This window comes from Sturnus vulgaris, chromosome 2, assembly GCF_052056855.1.
Source record: "Sturnus vulgaris isolate bStuVul1 chromosome 2, bStuVul1.hap1, whole genome shotgun sequence".
Lineage (NCBI taxonomy): Eukaryota > Metazoa > Chordata > Aves > Passeriformes > Sturnidae > Sturnus > Sturnus vulgaris.
In genome coordinates, this window is record NC_142244.1 from 20,415,780 (window position 1) to 20,436,369 (window position 20,590).

The 20,590-nt window shown below is 40.3% G+C and overlaps 1 protein-coding gene across 2 annotated transcripts in view; it reads right to left on the reverse strand.

Annotated features, from left to right (window-relative positions):
* FCHSD2 (FCH and double SH3 domains 2) overlaps nucleotides 1-20,590 on the reverse strand; it is a 117,056-nt gene that overhangs the window by 44,863 nt on the left and 51,603 nt on the right. For both annotated transcript variants that reach the window (XM_014888716.2, XM_088158627.1), the window contains exons 4-8: nucleotides 12,242-12,318; nucleotides 11,003-11,147; nucleotides 8,066-8,199; nucleotides 7,130-7,184; nucleotides 6,602-6,730 (exon numbers count right to left, since the gene is read on the reverse strand). In XM_014888716.2, coding sequence (XP_014744202.1) covers nucleotides 6,602-6,730; nucleotides 7,130-7,184; nucleotides 8,066-8,199; nucleotides 11,003-11,147; nucleotides 12,242-12,318 — 540 coding nt within the window. The remainder of the gene's footprint in view (nucleotides 1-6,601; nucleotides 6,731-7,129; nucleotides 7,185-8,065; nucleotides 8,200-11,002; nucleotides 11,148-12,241; nucleotides 12,319-20,590) is intronic.

The following is a 20,590-nucleotide window of genomic DNA, read 5'->3' on the forward strand; positions in this document are numbered from 1 at the left end:
CCTGCCATGGCAGGAGTGGCACTGGAGGAATTTTAAGGTCCTTTCCAACCCAAACCATTCCATGATTCTATGCCATACACACACAACAGTTACTGGTGCAAATACCATTTACTGTTAAGGCCAATAAACCTCCCTTGCTTGTGGTTTTAGCAAAATTAACATCAAAAGTTGCGTTTCCAGTGCAAATCCCCTTTTCACTTCCCTGCAAACATTAACTCACAGTCAGCTGGAATCCAAGTGCTCCCAGCTGGAGTTAGCACATATTCCATGGACTGTGAACACCTAAAATTCTCTAAGGCACTTCTCAGGTATCAGCTGGGAATGTGAGAGATGAGCGTTTCAGAAAAAACAACAAACCAGAGACCACAATTGTGTATTAACGAACTAGTAATTTATGTGGATGCAGAACTACACCACAACCTGGAATTCTTTCCCCCCAGGTTGGATGTGCACATCAAAACAGCAGCAGATGTCCCTGGATGGGAAAACGGCGTGGGATCAGGATCAGCTGCCGTGGAACCCACAAGGAGCAATCTTCTGGAACACTGGGATCGTGTGCTGAGCACGATCCCTTCAGGCAGCCCCTCTGTGGGAACGACCATGAGCAAGCCAAGCACACTCATGAACTGCCTGGGAAGGAATTTTCCTGTGCCCATCTGATGCTGCAGATAATGCCATCCACGGCTGCTTTAACTGGGATTACAAAATATTTGTGGCTTGCAGCTGACAAGGACCGGAAGTGAAACAATAGTTCTTCCACTTGCACAAGTCCCCTCTGCATTTTTAAGGGAGTTTTACAGGATCTTAAAAGAATTGGTAGCACTGAAATAATAAAAGAGATTTATGGAAGAAAATGGAAATCTCTGGTGACTTTATCTTAATGTTATTTTTTCGTTGAGGGGCAGACTTTCCATTTTAAAAAAGGAATCCCCTGGGTGCTTCTAAATCATTCCAAAAAGTTTGGAACAATACCGTGGACGTAAATTGATTTCTTACAGTGATAATATTCTGCTTGTTCCAGAGGCTACAGAAATATGTGCTGATGCAAATGGTACCCTTTTATTTCTACAGGACACAGCAGTGCTGGGATAACATTCCTGAGCCTATTTAAGACTTTCAGCTACTGTGTTAACTTCTTTTTCAATTCAGACAGAGCCAGGGGAAAGAACTCTTTGCCACACACATCCTATTAATTTCAGGGCATAAAGCAAATTATTAACTGAAAGCCACCAAGTCCTCAATTTGGGGTCATTTTTATAAACACTGCCAGCTCCAGCTGAATCTCATTTGTGCAAGTCATGTTTGGAGCCCACATTTCTATTTGTTTTAAATGATCATTGAAAGTGCATGGGAAAAGTGATGGATGACTATGCTGAAAACAGAGAAGTCAACACAGCTTCATAAAAACTCCCAACTATTCTAACAAATAAAAACCAGGGCTCACTAGAACATGAAGGTTCCAGCACTGCTGGAACTCATGCAGTTACTTTAATTAATTGCAGTAAAAACAAAACAAAACAAAACCAGAAAGCAGAAGGTGAGGAATCCCAGGGAGAGCCTCCTTACCAAAAAAATGCTGTTTAGAAGAAGGACAGAGTAATTCAGGTTTAAAAGGGAGATACTGGTTCAACCTCTGCATTTAAAGCAGGGTCAAGTACACCAGGTTGCTCATTCCTTGGAAGTCAGCCAGATCTTTTCCTCTATCAGAGTCCTTAAAAACAGACAAAGGTGTGGGAAAGCCACACTTCACCTGCAATTTTAGAAATCAACCTCTCAAATTAACAAAGCACTGCTGTAACTTGTGTTCTTACTGTCACCCACACCTGAGCAAAGGGCTGTTGCAGGGAAATGATGTAACAAAGTTTTTATTCAAACCTGCCAAATCATCACAAGAACTCTGATCAAGAACAAGAGCCAAATTACACAACTCCACTTCCTCATATCAAGCAAACTGGAAAGTACAGAAAAAAGAGAAAAGCAGCCTGATAATTACAACAGGATAAAAGAAACCACTGAAACCACAAAGACAAAGCACCAGCTTTTGACACTGTTCTCCCTCAAACACCAAACATGAGCCATGACATGAAATATTTCTTTTTGAAAGAGCTTAGTTTAGAAATACTCGCTGCTACTGCCTGCTGCCTTCTCCAGAATTTTTCTGTGTTCAAAAAAAAAAAATGCAGCAGCACCTGTAAACTGCTCCTCAGCTCTGGCACAGGGTGCCCAGAGAAGCTGTGGCTGCCCCTGGATCCCTGGAATTGTTCCAGACCAGGTTGGAGCAGCCTGGGATAGTGGAAGGTGTCCCTGCCCATAGCAGGGAGTTGGAACTGAATGGGTTTTAAGGTCCCTTCCAATCCAAACCATTCTGGGATTTTGAAAAATAAGTTTTCGTTTCCTCTTTCTTTCTCTCTTTAAATAACCTCAGGACTATTTAAAGTGTCCAGCACACCTGCTTTTCTTTTTTTCATGTCAATGTTTCCTCATCATAAGCTGCTGTGTAAACTCATTCTTTGAGGTGGTTCATGAGGGGAACTTACAGAATTAAGAGGACAGCATTAAAAATTATAAAGTAATTAAAAGGATGAATATAAAAACAGTCCTGATTTGACTTCAACCATCATCTCAGACTTCCCTCCGACCTTGGTTTAAAGTACAAACCTAAGTACCAGGCAGACAACTTATTTTTTAAAGGGTTTGTGGAGTGTTTTTCACACTCAGGTGATGGCAACTCTTCCTAAACAGCTTGTCAGGAAACCGGCAAAGAATAAAACATTACCAGGCTTTATTTAGTCTGTGCTTTGAGAGGTTTTAATTTCACTGCAGAGATTGAAATGACCATAAAGGACAGATAAAAGGAAAGGCCAAAGGATTCAAATCTTTTCTGAACAGACCTAGAATGGTTTTGCTCCTTATTAAGCGTTGTAATTGGAAAACTAGGAAGGCACAGTAGGAACAATTCTTCACCCTATTAAAAAAGTTGGAAGCGTTTTGCCTTTTCTTTCCAAGCATCTCTGTTTAGCCTGTGATGGCTTTCACAGTTACAAACACAGCCAAGCCCATCACTTTTTCCTCTCTGCACAAAAATGTTGCAAAATCAAGTCAACATATTCTGAAGCACTGAAAATCAGCAGGACTGTGTGTACCAGGAACCCCTCCTATGAAAAGCCCCTTTTATTACCTGTGACAGAAAACGAAACAAGGTCACAAGGTGGATTTGTGATTCATCTGTCACAGGACAGCACCAGAGCAGCATTCCAGAGGCAGGAGCAAACACAAGGAGCAAACCCTGCAGCAGCTTCCTCTTGGGAGCAGCCCAAGCTGCCTCAGCCCAGCAAACATCACACTTTCCCAAAGGCTGGAAATACCTCCTGCAGGCTTCAACCAACACGGTGGCTGCCAAATATCCCCACCCCTCCTTTCTCCAACACCAGTACAGCCTTTCATTGGATTTCTTTGTCACCAAGCACTGAAGATCCATTCTCCAGGCTGACAGCAAGACAAGCTGTGCAAGAACTCTACCTGCCTCTGTTCATCTCAACTCACACAAGATGCCAGGACAAACCCCTGATGTCCACATCCAATAATAAACACTCCTTGATTCTATTTCATGCTAAATAAGACACTTTTTAACCTATTGAAATAAAAGGTAATTTCATATAAAGAGAACACAGATGGGAAGAGGCAGCCACATCAGCTGAGTTTTTAACTCACTATTTATCAACACAGGCAAGTGGATGTCAGAGCTGAGAGTAAAATCTCAAGTTTCCTAGCAAAGTGAGCAGTGTCTGCACATGCAGAGGGTGCAGAGGGAGGGTTTGGGAGTGCAGGGCCACAACCCCAACCCGAAGGCAGTAGCTGGATGCACGTCACAGCCAGGGACTGGGTGTGCTCCAGCCAAGCCAGAGGCAACAGAACCCACACAGCTCCATTCCAATTCTGAAAAGAGAAACTCCATGAAAACCAAAACCCACGGAGAAACTGTCTGTGATGGATGCAAACAGAAACAGCCTCTGACACATGTGTCACTGTTATGTACAGTACTACAGACAAGTATCAGCTGAGAAGTTTTCCTGTGGTTTTTTTCTATCTCCAAAGGTTTTATCGTTTTTGGAGAACAGCTAGAAAAACAGGCACTGGGTTAAAAATCTGAACAGTCTGAGGAGATATTGATGTGATTCAGAAATGTGGAGAGCCCTGAGCAGTTCAAAGATCAGCTCAAGGGCAGCTAAATGGGGAAACACTCAGAGACAGCACGTGGCACTACAGGAATACCAAAGGACTTACTAATACTGAGATAAAAGGCACATTTTTAGCATATTAATCACAACACAGTAGCAGAGATGTTTCATTTCGATACTACAGCTGCTTACAGCATGTAAAATATATGGGTCACACCACCACTCAAGCTACTGAAGCAAAAGCTGTGCTGGAAGGGTGAAACTCCCTTCCAAAATCCTCCCTTCCCAGTGATGTCACCTAGAGATTAGAAACATTGCACAGGTGTCTCCATTTCTTTATCCTCCACTCCATTTTCCAGTCCTAGCATCTCTTTCAAAAATGGCAATGGCTATTCAGAGTTCTCTAGATTGTAGGCAGCAATTTTTTCCCCCAAGTTACTGCATTTCTCTTTTTAACATGAATTTCGTGTGCTGTTTTCTGCCTGGTCAACCAAAATTGGCAAGATCTTGCTCCATTTCTCAGTCATTGTACATTTGATTATACTGAATGATTCTTCACCTTCAATTGGTCACCTCTCTCTCCAGCTCCTTCTCCATTTGTATTAAATCATTCTGCTAAATAAAATAATCATTTTTTCTGTACTTTATACAGTGTGGCTCCCTCAGGAATTTCAGAAGGAGGAGAAGAAGAAACCAGGACCCTTCCAGCAAATCCCATTCCAGATTACAAGCTGCTGTTTCTATTGTATTTATTTATACATTTAAGCAGTTTCATACTTCAGTTTACATTAGAGCTCCTGGATGAGGGAAGGAATTTGAGTCCAGTGGTGCATTATCCTTGATTTTCCTGAAGATTTTCCCTCTCTCTCTGTCTCCTAAAATCTCCAGTAGCCCCTTCAGTTCAGGACCATGCCTGTGACTTTCTCTGCCTTGCTCCAGACCATGACCCCATTCTCAGGACACCTGGGTGTGTTCCCAGGGAATTTTGCTCATGACCAACAGTGCAAGAGACCCAAATTTACAGCTCTTCATTAAAAAACACACTTTTGTTTACCAGACAAAGAGATTCAACTGCTATAAATATCTGAGAGATGCAGAAAAATAAGCCTTGAATGTTGTCCTTTCCTTCCAGAGTAATTTGGCTGCGTGAAAGCACTTAGGCTTTCAGTAAACCACAATTATTTATATCAAAGAACAAGTTGTAAGGTTTTTTTCCTGTATGCAAAAAAAGATTCGGCTTGAGAAAGGCTTGAAAAAAACTACTAAGGCTATTTGCTCATTTTTAAAAATGATTTCAAACACCCTTTTTGTTTTGTTGTGAACATATTCAATTCCTTTCTGGAATTGCTCCCAAGTAAGAGCATTAAGTGATGACAGCCAACCATCCATGTAAGTGTGGAATTATCTTATGTAAGCATCAATTAATAATTTTATCTGCACCAGGCACGAGGAAATTCTTTACGAGCATTTCCATGTACTAAACGTTAAGTCAGCACAAATATTCACGTTTTACTAACAGAAAAGCACACACAGAGGGAAAAACAGGAGAATTCCTTTGGTGCTCTCATTTTTTACCTCACTTACCTGTTTTTCATATCAATATATCAATATTTCCCCCCCAAAATACAAAGGCAGGCTGATAACGCAGGGATTTGTTATAATTCTATGCTATTTTTCCAATAAAGCAATTCAAAATGCAAATGACAGAATTTTAAGTCAACCTGCCTGGGAATAGTTTGTAAAGAGCAAATTCAAGTTCGAAAATGTCAACACGTGAAATGCAAGCAGATAAAGTGTGAAGTAGGAGATTTTACAATTGATCTGTAACTCTTGCATTCAAAGACACAGGAATAGTGTACATTTAATTAATTCTAGGGTGATGTTTAAGAAAAAACAACTGTGAGCAATCAGATTTGAACTTTTTAAAGTGTGTCATTTCCTCTGAGTTAAAGTAGCTGCTCCTGCCTTGACCTGGCAAATTGCCACAGGTGAGAACAAGAATGCTGACTGCTGTTCCCTAAAATCCATAGCTTGGAAACCAAGATATTTAATAATTCTAGCTCATTAATCACATCATAAAGAAGTGTTCTGATCAGATACAAAATAAAAAGGATTATGGGATATGGTACTAAAGAACTAAAAAAAAAATCTCCAGTTTCCTTACAACAGGAAAATACTTGGCTTAGTTTGACAGACCTGACTCCTTTATCCGAGGGAGTTTTATCCAAGTGAGTTTTTCAGAAGAGAAGTCAATTAAAAAATGAAAAGAGACTGCCCAGTTTTGGGGCCTCAAAGCTGGCTGCACTTTTTTCAGACACCACTGCAGGCTCCACCTTCCCTCTCATGGCAACTCACTGGAAAAGGCAATCCAGGATTTTGTACCCTCCCAAATTTTCCCAATTCCCAGAATTCAGCTTCCTTACCTTCATGATGTTTACTAGATCTGTTTGATAGTAGCGATCCTGGTGTGCATTGGCAGCTGCTAAAGTGAGGAGATAATCATTCCTGGCATGGATAGCCTTGGAATTGCACTCGGATCGTCGGGCTTTTAACTGCAACAAGTGAAAACACAGCTCAGAAAGAGAATCTGAATGGCCAGGCACGTACCAATAGCAAATTAATTGTGTGTGGATATGTGTTAATACAGTGAAAACATCAGAGCATTCATAGCTTTTAAGTCTTCCTAATGATGAAGGGATTCCTGTTGGATTTTTCTCTCCTGCAATTGAAATTTCACGTGTGGTCTTCAAATAACAGTTTTAACTCTAATTAGAAAAAAAAATTCCTTGCATATATTCCATCTATAATTCTATAATCTGCCCAGAGAATGCTCTTAACTCATCCTTTGTCCTACTGATTTCCCTTCCAAGCTGCTCTTCACCTCTACATTCCACACAATTTGGGGCATTTGCCTCACGAAATAATCAGCAAAATCCAAGTTTTATACTCACCTTCACACTTGCCTTCTGCAAGCTTATTCTTGACTGAAAAAGACTAAGTTTGGACCTGGAACAGAAATGAGCAGACGAAACTGAATTACTGCCTTACAACATTTCTACAAAAGTATTTTTTTTTGCTGTCTGAAGGATGGTGGTTTAAAAAGTAAACAAGAAAATAAAATCAAGTCAACAGCTATTTTAATCTGAGTAACATTGCAGTATAAATCTGCTCTGAAACTCTCAAGCTCAAATTTTTGGTTGTTTTTGTTTGTTTGTCTATGTTTGTTTACTTTCTTCAGGTATAACAAGTAATTTTGTTAAAGTTCTTTTCATCATCCCTCAGAAAGACAGAAAAGATCTCTAAGGAAACTATAATTTCATTCCCTGAGAGCAATTCTGAATAACTTCTAAAAACAAAAATTAAAGGAAAAAAAAAAAAGAAAAAGAGGTGTGGTAAACTCCCATAAGACAGTCCAGACTCCAACCCCAAAACATGTGTTACTGGTTTTCCTGGAAGGAAGGAAATCACCCTCTTTAGGATGTCAAGGAACAGAAAAAACAGAAAAGCCTTGAAAATTTATCTTAAAAAATGAAAAACAGTGTTCTGTTGACTCTCTTCCTCTAAACTGACTGATAGCAAATTTGAGATGTGGCCAGAAAAGGAAGTCAGGAGGCTTTAATATCAAACAAATGCCAGCTGACACACTGTCCATAGAAAATGCCAATTTAAAGCTGTTACTTGAACTTACTCCCTAAACAAACCAACACAAACAAGTTCTAATTTCCTCTCAGGGTGTGCTTGAAATAGCTACAAAAATGTATAGAAGCAAAATGCAAAGGAAACCTGGCAGAATCTCGTTGAAAGCCAAATATCAAGTGCAAAAACTAATACAAATCTGCTTTTTTGGGGCTGCAATTATTTCTACATATGCCATTATAAAAACATACTTGGCCTCAATATCAGCTTTCTCCCGCACCGCCTGAGCCATCTGTTCAGTCTCAAAATATTTCTTTTTGCCTTTAGCTAAATCTTTGACTGTCTCCTGCAATTCAGCTTGGATCCTTGTCAGCTGGTCCACACACTGAAAAAAAAGCATTCAGGAAAGAAAGTATTACTTTTTTTTTTTTTCATCCAAATATTATTATCATCATTGCTTTTTATGGCATTTTATAGGGAAGGATGCAGTCTTCAAGTCACTCCTGGTCAATTATTCATGCAGGTCTTTTAAAACTGATCAGAACATAAAACCTTCTCTCTTCCTTTCTTTCTGCTGCTGTTTAAACTGTTATGATAACCCACAAATTAAACATTAAAGTTTTGAAAGCTTTGGATGCTGTAATTAGTTGAAGTCATCGGAATACAACTGGGAAAAATCCAAGGGCAACCTACTGGAAGTGATAGCAAAAAAAAAAAAGATTAATCTTTCTTGCTTTAAAATTTAAAACATGAGGCAAAAGCTGCCACATAAAACACAACACAACAGAAAGAGAAATGATTATATTCAGCAATTCTTCAGACACCCTGCCAGCTTAAGAAAAACCCCAACAAAGTGGGAAAGGGTCTCTGCTAAGCAGGATCTAGGTAAGAAAACCAATGTGAATCATCAATGTCTAGAATTAAAAGTCTCTTTTAGAAGAGATTACTAAAGATTTTCTTTTACCCAAACTGGATTAAGCACACAGGAGATTGATAGTCCAGTGGATTTCCATTTAATTACAGACATCCCAGGCTGGATGTGGTCAGTGAAGGCTCCAGCAGTACCCAGGGGTGAGTTCAGGGAAACCAAATTGCCTTTGAGTCCTTCAAACACCACCCCAAAGGTCCCAGCTCTTCTCACACCATCATCATCCCCCTGGCTCCCCTCATTCCAGGTGTCCTGGTGCTGAACACCCCTCCAAAACACCTCAACTTCTTCATTACACTAATTATTAATGCATGTAACCTCCCTGGGGAGCACTGCAGGGCTGACGAGGTGCTGGAATCCAATAACTCAACATTAACTTCCTCCTATTCCATTGCTCAAAAATAACTCCCATTCTCCTGGAGAAAACAAAGTGGCAGCCAACAGGAATTGCTGGTCTTCTCAGCACACAATCCTGCTCTCCCTGGAGCTGTCCAATTGCTATAAAGCACAGAAAAATTCCCACTAAAGCCACTGTTTGATGTGTGCAGACCAATAAAGCAATGGGTTCCAGAGGGTGCATTCCCTAGAGGCTGGTTTGGGGAGTGGTGGAAGGCAGAATTTGGATTTTTGGAGACCTCTGTGTGCATCATTGAAAAATGAAAGGTAAAAAAAATCTGTATATAGCAGATGGCTGACAAAGACCTAAAAGCCTGTGAAAAGGACTGGGGTTTTACAACATCACTGGGGATTTTGATCCCTAAAATCTCCTGCCAGCATCAAAGAATTAAAATATCAAATAACACCAGTTGTTAAAAAGATCATTTGAGAAGAGTTAAATAATCTTGGTTTGTATCCCTGTAGGATAAAAAATTGTCAGGAGAATGGATGCCACTTTAGATGGGTATTCCCATGAAACCTTACAAGGATTTTGCTGACTGAATTTTAATTTTGATAAGCTTTTGTCTGAATGGAGGTCAGAACAATTATTTCTCTGTCCATTATGTATCTGTTTGGGAATTCAAAGCGAAGGGTGAGAGACTGCACTGTGTCAAACAATCAACTGATTGTGTAGGAAAATTAATCCCACCAAGTGGATGATAATTCTATGTTGTAGGAAAAGCATATCACTGTTAGAATACTCTGAACCAGAATGTTGCCCTGATAATTGGAATAATTTGTTCTGCTGATTCAAAAGTGCAGGAATAAAGGAATTTCTGTGACTTTTAAAAGATCCCACTTCTGCTGCTGACTCATAAACACTGAACTGTCACCACTTGCAGAAGAATAAAGTACAATTATTTACCAGTAAGGATACCATAAAATTGCCACAGCGTTTTTTGGAAAGCTTCACATGAAAATAAAATTCCACAGGACAATAAAACAGCATTAATGAAGTTAATTTTTCTTTCACAAAACAGACATTGCACATGTTTCAGAAACTGAGAGCTCACATTACACGAACATTATTTAAATTTCTAACCAAATATTTTACAAAATACTGCCAGAGAACACAGAACTTAGCTAACTTCTGGACTTTCTTGTCACTTTGTAACAAGGACAGCTAAAATGCCTGTTGTTTGGGTTTTGGGGATTTTTTTGGTCATTCAAGGGACACTTTCCAGCATTCCAGGCTTCTCCAAACCCCATCCAGCCTGGTCTTGGACACTTCCAGGGATCCAGGGGCAGCCACAGCTTCTCTGTGTCACCCTCATAAATGACTTTCAAATTCAACAAGCAATTAAATTAATATCCAGCTCACTGGAACTACACTATTTTCTCTGCAGGGATAATTACAGATAATTAAACAGATAATTAAAGCAGCTTTTGGAGCACTTACTTGTGATACTGTTACAGGAGGTGGCTGGACAATCCACATTTTCCCTCCTGGAGATTGCTCAAGCCATTCCTTCAGGTTTCAGAGGGATCATCCTTTTCTTAAAATCAGAACTTTTCCCAACAAAAACCACTTGCAACTGTCACAGCAAACCCAATGCAATGCAATTTCTACAGCACAGTGTGAGATTTGCTGACACATGTTGGACCAACTGGTACCACATTTTTAGAAGGTTCATTTCCTAGCAGTTGTAATTTGGGATAACAAATTTTTTTCTCTGAATTTTAGTCCCTCTCCAACAAGCTGGATTTGTACATCTGTAAGATGTACCTATTTTAGAAGTGCCACAATAGAAGATTTCTAAAAACCATTTTTCTCCTCAGTAAGAATGACAATAGTTTAAAGGACTTATTAAAGCACAAATACCTTTTTCAGCTGCTGCTCCTTAAAGCACCGGACACTCCTGGCTGGTTCAGAAATTAAGTTTTTATAATTCTCACAGATATTGAGTCGGGACTGGGCCACCTGCATGGTGCCTTCTAGGAGTGATTTCCAAACTGAATACATGCTCCTAAAATAATGAAACACAGAGAGGGCGTGGGAAGGAAGAAAGGGAGGTCAGGTGTTCCACTGAAAAGTCACATTTATAGAATCTCCTGAATTGGATCCACAAGGATCACAATCCTGGGCCAGTTTATGTGACAGCAGCACACATTTTTCCAAGGACTGCTTTTGAAACTAAATCTAAAGCACAATCCTTTAGGCTGAACTAGCAAATACCTCCACTTTTAACAAAGCTTTTAATGGAAGTTGTACCAAAAATAAAGATTTTCCCGCCTGTTCCTGTCTTGTCATTCAACTTCTTGCCAAACATTTTGGGTTCAGCACTTGGTGATGGGTAGGGAGGGGTCTGGAGAAGATCCCTGGCACTGTGGGATCTCATGGCATGGAAGGGGCTGGGTGTTACAGGAGTGTTTTATGTGCACTTGAGACTGATAATTCAGTTTATTTCTAAACACACAACTGATGTGAGAGCGCTGAAAGTCTCAAACACAAATCTGTCAATTTCTTCCTGTTTGAAATAAAACTTGTTGGAACACAAAGATGACATTAAAACAAAGCATCTGAAAGCTTATTCCAAATATTTAGGAGGTGCTGTTCAAAGGCCTTCAGCAACTGAGTTATTTGTGATTTCATGTGTTATCCACCTCTCATGTTAATGAAATCAAGTTTTGTAAACAACCATCTCTTGCTGTGCCTCCTCCCTGCTGTCAGATTAGATCTTCACCAAGAACAGCCTCATAAAATGAAATCCCTTCCTGTATTTTCCTATGAAAAAACCCACACACTTATCCCTCTAACCTTTAAGTTATTTACTAAAATCTATATTCAGATACAAGCATTAATGCCCAAACAGATGCAAATTACAGTTGTTGTGCTGTCAAGCTGTTTTGTTTCTCCCATCTTCCTAAATATTCAAGTCATAAACATCTATTTAACACTAATCCCAGGAAAACAAAGCTTCTTTTTTAACCAGCAATGCTCTACGACAAAGGAAAAAGAAAAATTAACTGCAGAAAAGCAGTGATTCATTGTTAAAGAAAATAATGAGACATATTGAAATGATAAATACAGCAATTTTGAGATATCCAACTGGTAAATTACCTATAATCACTTCGTTCCTCAGCTCTTATCCCAAGCCAGTCCTTCTTTAAGTATTGGCTAGCCAGCTTCTGAATGCTCTGTTAAAAGAAGGGAAAAAAATAAAAGTTTTTTTTTTTTAAAAAGGTAATTAAAATACCATTTCTGCTCTTATGTCAGACAAAGGAAAACCCAAAGAAGCAAACAATCTACAGCTCCAACAAATGTACAATGGCAGACTCAGAGGTGGGAATGCTGGGAGGGAAAGGGCTGGGCTTGTCCCATCTGTGAGAACCCCAATTTGTACTTTTCTGGATCAGGAACCCAGGAAAGATTTGCTCATTTATGAGCCCACCCCGACATGCCCAGCTCGGATCATCCAGGGCTGCAGGAGCTCAGATCTGCCCCATTACTCAGAGCATTACATCAGACAAGAGATGGATAAATGCAGCTCATCTTTAATTATTAATGTTAATTGCACCCTTCAGTCCCCGCGTTTGGTTTTGCACGGCCTCAGGAAATCAATAACAACATTTTCATATTCAAGGTCAGCAAACAGCAGGGTTTCATTTATAACCACACAGGCAAGGGGAGCTGCTGCCACACTGACCCCTCCCCTGGCTGCTGATCCCATTCTCAGTAGGTCACTTTGGAATTGGGTGCCATCAATTGGAAAACACGATGGACACTGTGGAAACCATGGAGCTGGAGGTGAGTTTGTGAACACTGAGCAGCATCCCTGGGTTTGGGCTCCTGCTGGGGAACCACAATCCCAAGGAATGCTCTAGGCTGGGATAGAGGGGCTGGGAAAGGATCTGGGGGAGCCTCAGGGGAAGTTTAAGTTGGATTGGAGAAAATAGAGAAATAGAGAATAGAGAAATGTGGCATTTGGGGACACTGCTTGGTGGTGGGACAACAGCTGGACTCGAAGATTTTGAATATCCTTTCCAACCTAAACCATCCTGTTACTCTTCCAAAGAACCATCACCACAGAAACACCCTCCAGGCTTTTAGTCTACACAGCAAGGAAGTGGAAACCTGGGTGAAAATTCCCTTTCCAGCTAAGAATCAATCCTCCAGAAGTATTTGGGAAGAGCAATCCTGAGGAAGAGCCTGGGGTGAGACATCTGACCTCTGACCCACTCAAAGAGAGGCATAGCCCTGTATTATTTATTTACACTTTCCATACCATGTTTAGGATGCAACAACCTTTTAATTACTCCTAGAAAAAATATCAGAAGTAGCTCAAACAGCACAAGATTTTATTCGTGTCTCACAGCCCACACAGCAGTAAAAATTTATCACCAAGCTATGAGTTAATCAATGTGTTCACATAAAAAAATTAAATGATGCTAATAGATCATTAGTAGCAAAGTCATGCTCCCTCATATTTTTAAAACAATGCAAATTCCATTAGGCAGCTGTTTAAAAATCCCAGAGAAAAGGAAAAATAACATTTCCTCTAAGCCTGGCAGAGCAATTTGTGATGGGATTTGGAGCTTTATGAGATACCTCCACCTGGTGCCAATTCCATGTTTCCACCCCTTCTTCCTCAAGACTCCACTACAAGATCTGCCTCAAGATGCTGAACAAACACTCACAAACAGGAAAAAAAAAAAAAAAAAAAAGCTCACTGGCAGCTGAGGACAAGCTCTGCCAAAATTAAGACGCAAAAAAAAGTCACAAGAGGGATAAATAAAGCTATTTTTGCCCACAGAAATCCTATCACTGATGTCAGCAAATAAACCATAAACCCAGTGGGACTAACCATTTATTGCCAAACTGAACAAGCTCGGCAACAAAACCACTCAAAAAAGTGAAGAGAACAGGGAGGATAAAAGAATCCTGGAATCTCCTGAGCTGGAAGGGACCCACAGGATCACAAAGTCCAACTCCTGGCCCTGCAGAGTCCAAAAATCCCACCCTGTGCATCCCTGACAGCGTTGTCCAAACACTCCTGCAGCTCTGGTTTCCATGAAAAAGTCAGCACAATTTCACATACACTCAGATTTGTATTTCCCAGGACTCCAGCTCCTACTTGATGTTCCCTATCACCAGACCTCACCTCAAGTCTATTTACTGATATTTTCTAATAAAGCCAGTTGTGACTGGTATTGGGGAGGAAAAAAATTTAAAATATTTGCTATAATACATACAAAAGGAATCACCACTGGAAAAGGAAAGAGAGAGATGACCCAAATTTAAAATATCTTTGTTAGAAGACTTTTAAAAAGTCACATTAATGGTACTTTCCAAAGCAGTTGTAAGGTTTTTATCTGAAATAATAATTGAGAGGTGCTGATGACAGCAGATGCCCAAAAAACCTATTATTGATAGCAGAAATCATGACAGATACAGCTGATGTAACACTGAGATTTGGAACTATCAAGCAGGCAAACTCAGTGCTGCTTGTCATTTAGGTGGTTTCAACATCTTGCATCATTTTGATCACTTCTCTTTATCACAGCAGCTTTCTGATACGATTTTTTTTAATTTTATTATTCTGTTTGCTAAGTTCTCTTCTGGCAGGCAAACACTCCACAGAGAGGCTTCAGCATCTCTACTTTGCTTCTTCTCTGGGAAAAGCAAAGTTACTCCCAATTAAACTGACTTCATGGAAGTGTGGAAGCCACTTTTACTAATCAACAGCTGCGAATTAACACTCTCCATCAGCAGCAAGAAAAAAAATCACAGTTTCATTATGTATCAATTCTTATTGTCAGACCCATCCATTGCTTATGTGCAAGAGAGCTTTGCTTTATTTTACTTTTAAATGGGAAAAAAAAGTGTTGGGAATGTTGTACCACTGTCATTATTGTGAGGCACAGGCACCGTGGAAAATTCTGTTTTATTTCAGTACTGCTGGTTCTTCCAAAATAAAATTTGACAGCTACACTAAGACTCTCCTGCCACTGTAAAAACAGCCTTTGGACTGATACCAGATATTTTCAAACCCGTATTTTTAGCTGGAAGACAGCAAGACTCTATGGGCCATTCACTGATGATCCTTGTGGGCCCCTTCCAGCTCAGAATATTCTGTGAAATGAATGAAGTAATCTGTGAGGACTGGCTGAGGATGAAGGGAAATCGTCAACACAGAGACTCCTCCAAAAAAATAAAGGACAAAAAACGCCCACACAACCAAAATGCAAAACGTCTACATTCTGAAGAATGCTTCTACTATGAAAATGAAGAAATGAGATGTGTCCAAAACAAGAAATTTCAGGCACTTCCCCAATGCTCTCAGCTTTTTTTCTCAAAAGTGAGATTTGACACAGCTTGAGGGAGCCTGACTCACTCAAACACAGCTGCCTGGGGCTAAAAATTCAGGAGGTAGCTTTAGCAATCACACAGATATTTGCCCCACAAGCTTCAGGAGTAACTTGGAAGATATTTTACACCCTTACCAATCTCTTGGAAACATTTGGACTGGGAGAAGGGAGCAGAAAATGCAACAGAGCCTGTGAGGTGAGAACTCTGGCTCTGGAATACAGCAGAACCATTCAGTATCAGCACCCCAGTCTGGGACAGTCATTACAGTGATGTTTTATTTACCAGAGCTAGATGCAATAATGGTTAAATGAGAGTGAAGGGACCCAGGCAGGGATTCCAGGCAGGGATTCCAGGCAGGGATTCCAGGCAGGGATTCCAGGCAGGATGTGACGTGGCCCCATTTGCATCACAAGCTGACAACACAAGCTCTGTCAGACACAATTACTGTGCTGGGAGCTCACACAGGGTCTTAGGCAGCAGCACAAACGAAAATGAAAACAATCCCTGGAACAGGCAGCACATGGACTTCTCCAGTACATCCTGGCACTTTCCAAAAGGTGCCCTGGCTGTTGATCTGCACTGCCTTTAACATGGCTAAGTGAGAGATAAAAGAGGTTTCTATGTGCCTGCAGCATCAATTGCAAAATTCCCTGGAAACATGAAGAAAGGCTGTTTATCTAAGGTGAAGCTGCATCCCTGCCCATGCTGCTTCTCCTTCCTCAAGATGGGATATTCCTTCCTACTATCAGATGACTCCAATTCCAGAAAATATGGGCATTCATTCATTCATTCATTTACAATTTTGTTCCAAGCTGCATCATTTCTCTTTTTGTTTTCAGATATTTGAAGCATGACAAGAAAGCAAAGAAAACAAAGTGGGAAGCTAAAAAATTCATGTACAGCAGTTAAGTATCACCCCAGGCACTCCTGCAATCAGATTTAGCAAAGGAAACGTCAGAGCTCTTCTCATTCACTTTGTTCATTTGTTAAAACTGTTGCTTCATTTGCAGCATCTTAATTCTCTCCAAAACAACCTGAATGAGATATAATTTAACTTTTCCTCTCTCAGCCCTCCTTTAAAAAAAACCCCTGGCACTAAGTTTGTCCCTTTTTCCAAAGGTTTCACAGTTTTCAAAGACAACACTCACAGTGCTAAGACAGGAAATGATCAGAGGATAAATCCACTGCAGCCAAGCTGACTAGACCTGGAGCCAATTTCAGATTTATTCATCAAAATATCCTCTAACCTATTATATTCCTGACCTTTCATCAGGCCGGGATCCATAGCTAACCCAGGGATTCATATTCTGTATTGCTTGGCACAAAACCAGTGTTGGAAGTTTCTTTCTCTGCCTTATTATGAGTTTCCCTTATTATCAACACTCTGACAGATTTTAAGTAATAAGACCATACTTTACTAAGCTTTCAACTGCTTCTTCTCCTGCCTTTGGCTTCCAAATTTCAGGATTTCAGGTATCAAGAAAAATTAATTGTAATCTCCATAATGTGGCACCGTGGCTAATCACAGATACTTCCAACGCTGAGCAGGTTACAAACCAGAATAAATCCAGTTACACCAACCAAGCTCAGTATTCATGTGGAGAAATTATTTTCCCTTTCTAAATTACACATTTTAAATTGCTACAGTAAGGATATGTTGCTATTTGGAAACATTCCAGGTTATTTTTAAGGCCTTTTGCTAAATGACTCCTTTAAAAAATGTCTGTGCTGATGTTCTTACTGCACCATCCAGTATTTATCCAGTGAGTGTATTTCAGGCAGCCCGAAGTTTAGGGACTCTCTCCTCACAATTTTTACCTCTATAACCACTGAGGAATTACAATAATCCAAGCAAATAAAAATCCCCCAGCTTTCCAGGCACCAAGTAAAGAAGTCTGAGTAAAATTCCACCCACCTTTGAGCGTTGAAGTTGAAAAATGGCAGAAGACTGATTTTTATTTTTCAAAACACAAGGAGCTCCTGTTTAAACCATCTAAAATTATTCTTTCTTAGACTTGAAATAACTTTTCCTAGATTGTGAAGCTGCTCTACATAAACTCAAGAGTTCTTTTTCAGAGCTGGCTTTCTTTTAAGTCCCTATGAAAACCTCAGGAAGGGGCAGAGCCTCAGGTTGTATTACAAGATATCAGGAGGTTTCCACCACATCACTTCTCCCTGGAGCCAAAGACACATTAGCAGCTCTGGAGAAGAAGTTTGTTTGTCTTTTGGTTCAAAAGGCTGTGCTTCCTGAGCAAATCCCACTCCTAATAGATAAACCAAAGTCCTGGATTGCATTTCAGATGGGGAACCACTGCTTTACACAGCTCCTTATAAAATATATTTCTTTTCCACCCTACTGCACGAGACAATACCATTTTTGGTTAATTTTTAACTTTCAGGTAAACTTTTAATAACTTTGGACCTTGATCTTCAGACAGATCTTCTAAAATTTAAAACAGGGAAATTCATGAGGTCCTGCACATGGGTCAGGGCAATGACAGGACACAGAGAATGGATTCCCACTGCCAGAGGGCAGGGATGGATGGGAGATTGGGAAGGAATTCCTGGCTGTGGCTGCCCCTGGATCCCTGGCAGAGTCCAAGGCCAGGCTGGACAAGCTGGGATAGGAGAAGGTGTCCCTGTCTATGGCAGGGGGTTGGAATGTGGTGATTTTTAAGATCCCTTTCTGAAACTGAAAGATTGACTGGGTTTTTCTTCTCTGTTTCAACTGCTAAGAAATATCACTTTCAACAAGCACCAAAAGTGACTCTAAGGACTCCTGGAATGCTGATAAGCCCTTTGCCCCCACACAAATGGAAGCTCTGAGCTGCTGGATAGAAAGACAGACAACAGGATCATGATGTGGAGCCCTGGGGAAAAGCAAAGGCCCTGTTAGGACTACAAAAAAAGTGTAGCTTCTCAAATTCTCACCTTCCCCATAACTACCTCCACAAGTTCTGTTTTGCTGAGTGAGACCAAAACCAGGTACTTGCCAGTTTTGTAACATGTGAGGAGTGTAGCAATAATTCCCAAATTTCCTGTAATTCAGATCTTGGGTGGCTGATGAAGGATGGCAATAATCTCACCTTCCATAATATTTTTTTAACTGGAGAACACTGTGCAGCCACTGCTCTACTAAACAGAAGGACCAGGATAAGATCTCCTAAGCAAAGTCTCAACTATGGATTAAAAATCCATATTAACCAGCTCACTTGCCTCATGGAATCAGTTCAAAATGTTTGAACTAGGTCAAAAATCAGGGGAGCACTGGAAGAGTTACAAAGGGAAAGACAGAATAAACCAGGAATGGTGAGTGACCTCTCTGTCTTGTTTCAAATAGCTACAAAACGTTGTATTTAAGACCAACAAGTCGTGGCTGCAACACTGTGGGTTCTCTCATCCTCACTGCAGGACTTGGCACTGACCACAATTAATAAAACCACAGCATGTATAGGGTTTTTTTTAAAATAAAGCCATGCAAGAGGATTCCATTTTTAAAGATTTACTATTTTGAGAGAAACCTTTCTGAATCTGTTTCATTCTCCACAGTGCTGCCACTGAAGCTGCCCTGTGTTATTCTCCAGCAGGTCAGCATTTCTTATTCTGTGGGAACTTCTTAATTAAAGGTTCACATGATTACAAAGCACTGATACAGTTCCCGCTCTATGGAGCACAAAGCTGTTTTTTTCCCTCCCTAAAACAGCTGGCAGATAATTCTGAAACTGGCTGTGCTTCACCTAGTATTTATTGATCACTTTGTAACACTGGAAATGTTACTGCTCTGAAGTTTACCATGTAGAAGCTTTAAAATTAATTTTGAATTTGGTAATTAGCTTCTGAGCTTGGTCTATCTTTAGAATATGGAACCCGCAATTAAGTCAGGTTTTGGCATAAATTTAATTGTACACATCATAAAAATAAAAATCACCCTGAAAACACAATGCCATATTTTTAAGGGGTTTGGTGCATTTTGTCTGTTTGGCAAAGTTCACATGAACGAATTTTGTTCTGAAAGCATCATCACTATTCAAAATTCACTAGTCACTAATTAAATAACTTTAAAATTTGTATTTCTTGTCAGTTCTGTTCAGCACCAACCCCTAAAGGTTTACTTTATGCCCTGCTGAAATCAACCCCTCTAATAGAGGATAATAAAAACTGTGCACAGGCAGTCGGTTTCTACAGCTTTATAAACTTATGCAGTTTGAGACTAATTAGCAAAGCCCCTCTCCCTCAAGTACCTCAGGGAACACATACTGGCATGGAAAAGAAATTCTGGGGTGCTGCAGTCACACATTTCAAGTGTCACTGGTCCCACCACAGTACCACAAGCCCCACGACCACCACCAAAGGTTTCAACTCTTCTGTTTTCTCCACGGAACTTGTCCTTGATGCCAATGAGCTTTAAGATCCATTCCAACCCAACCCATTTCAGGATTTTTTGAGGAAAGCTTTGCCACTGCTCACCTAGTTATGCTCAGATAGTAAAATAATTAAATGCAGCACAAACACTACAACAGCCAAGGAATTTAATCCCTGACAGTCTGGATTTGTTCTAAACCTCTAAATCTGCACTAAAAGTACAGTTACAAATGTCGAGGGTGGAAGACAAAGAGACCTAAATTTCTAAAAAACAAATGAAGATGATTCACCTTGGCTGGACAGCTCTTCCAGCTGAACAAACAATCCAAGTGCTCCCTGGAAATCAGAGAGACAAGTGTGCATGCTTCCATCCGCCAAGGAATTTTGGCACCACGATCCAGTTATGGAAAACAAAGGTTTGGACTTCCTAAATGTAACAGCTGGATTGATCAGGCAGCTTGAGGAGGAGAAAAGTAAGAACACAGTTGTACCGAACAAAATTTTCAGCATTCTAAGTCAGCAGACAGCAAAGCCACTCTACTCCTCTGGTTCGTGAAGTTTTGAGACTTCATGCAGGAAAAGGGACTGGAGAATTCATCATCTCAGTGGAGAAACAGAAGAACAAATAATTTATTTGTTCCTAGGTGAGGGGAATTCCAGCTAAGTGTTTTTTAGGGAGAATACACACTCATAGAAGAACATAAAAATGGTGGGATTGTGTCCTGCAGGGAAATACAG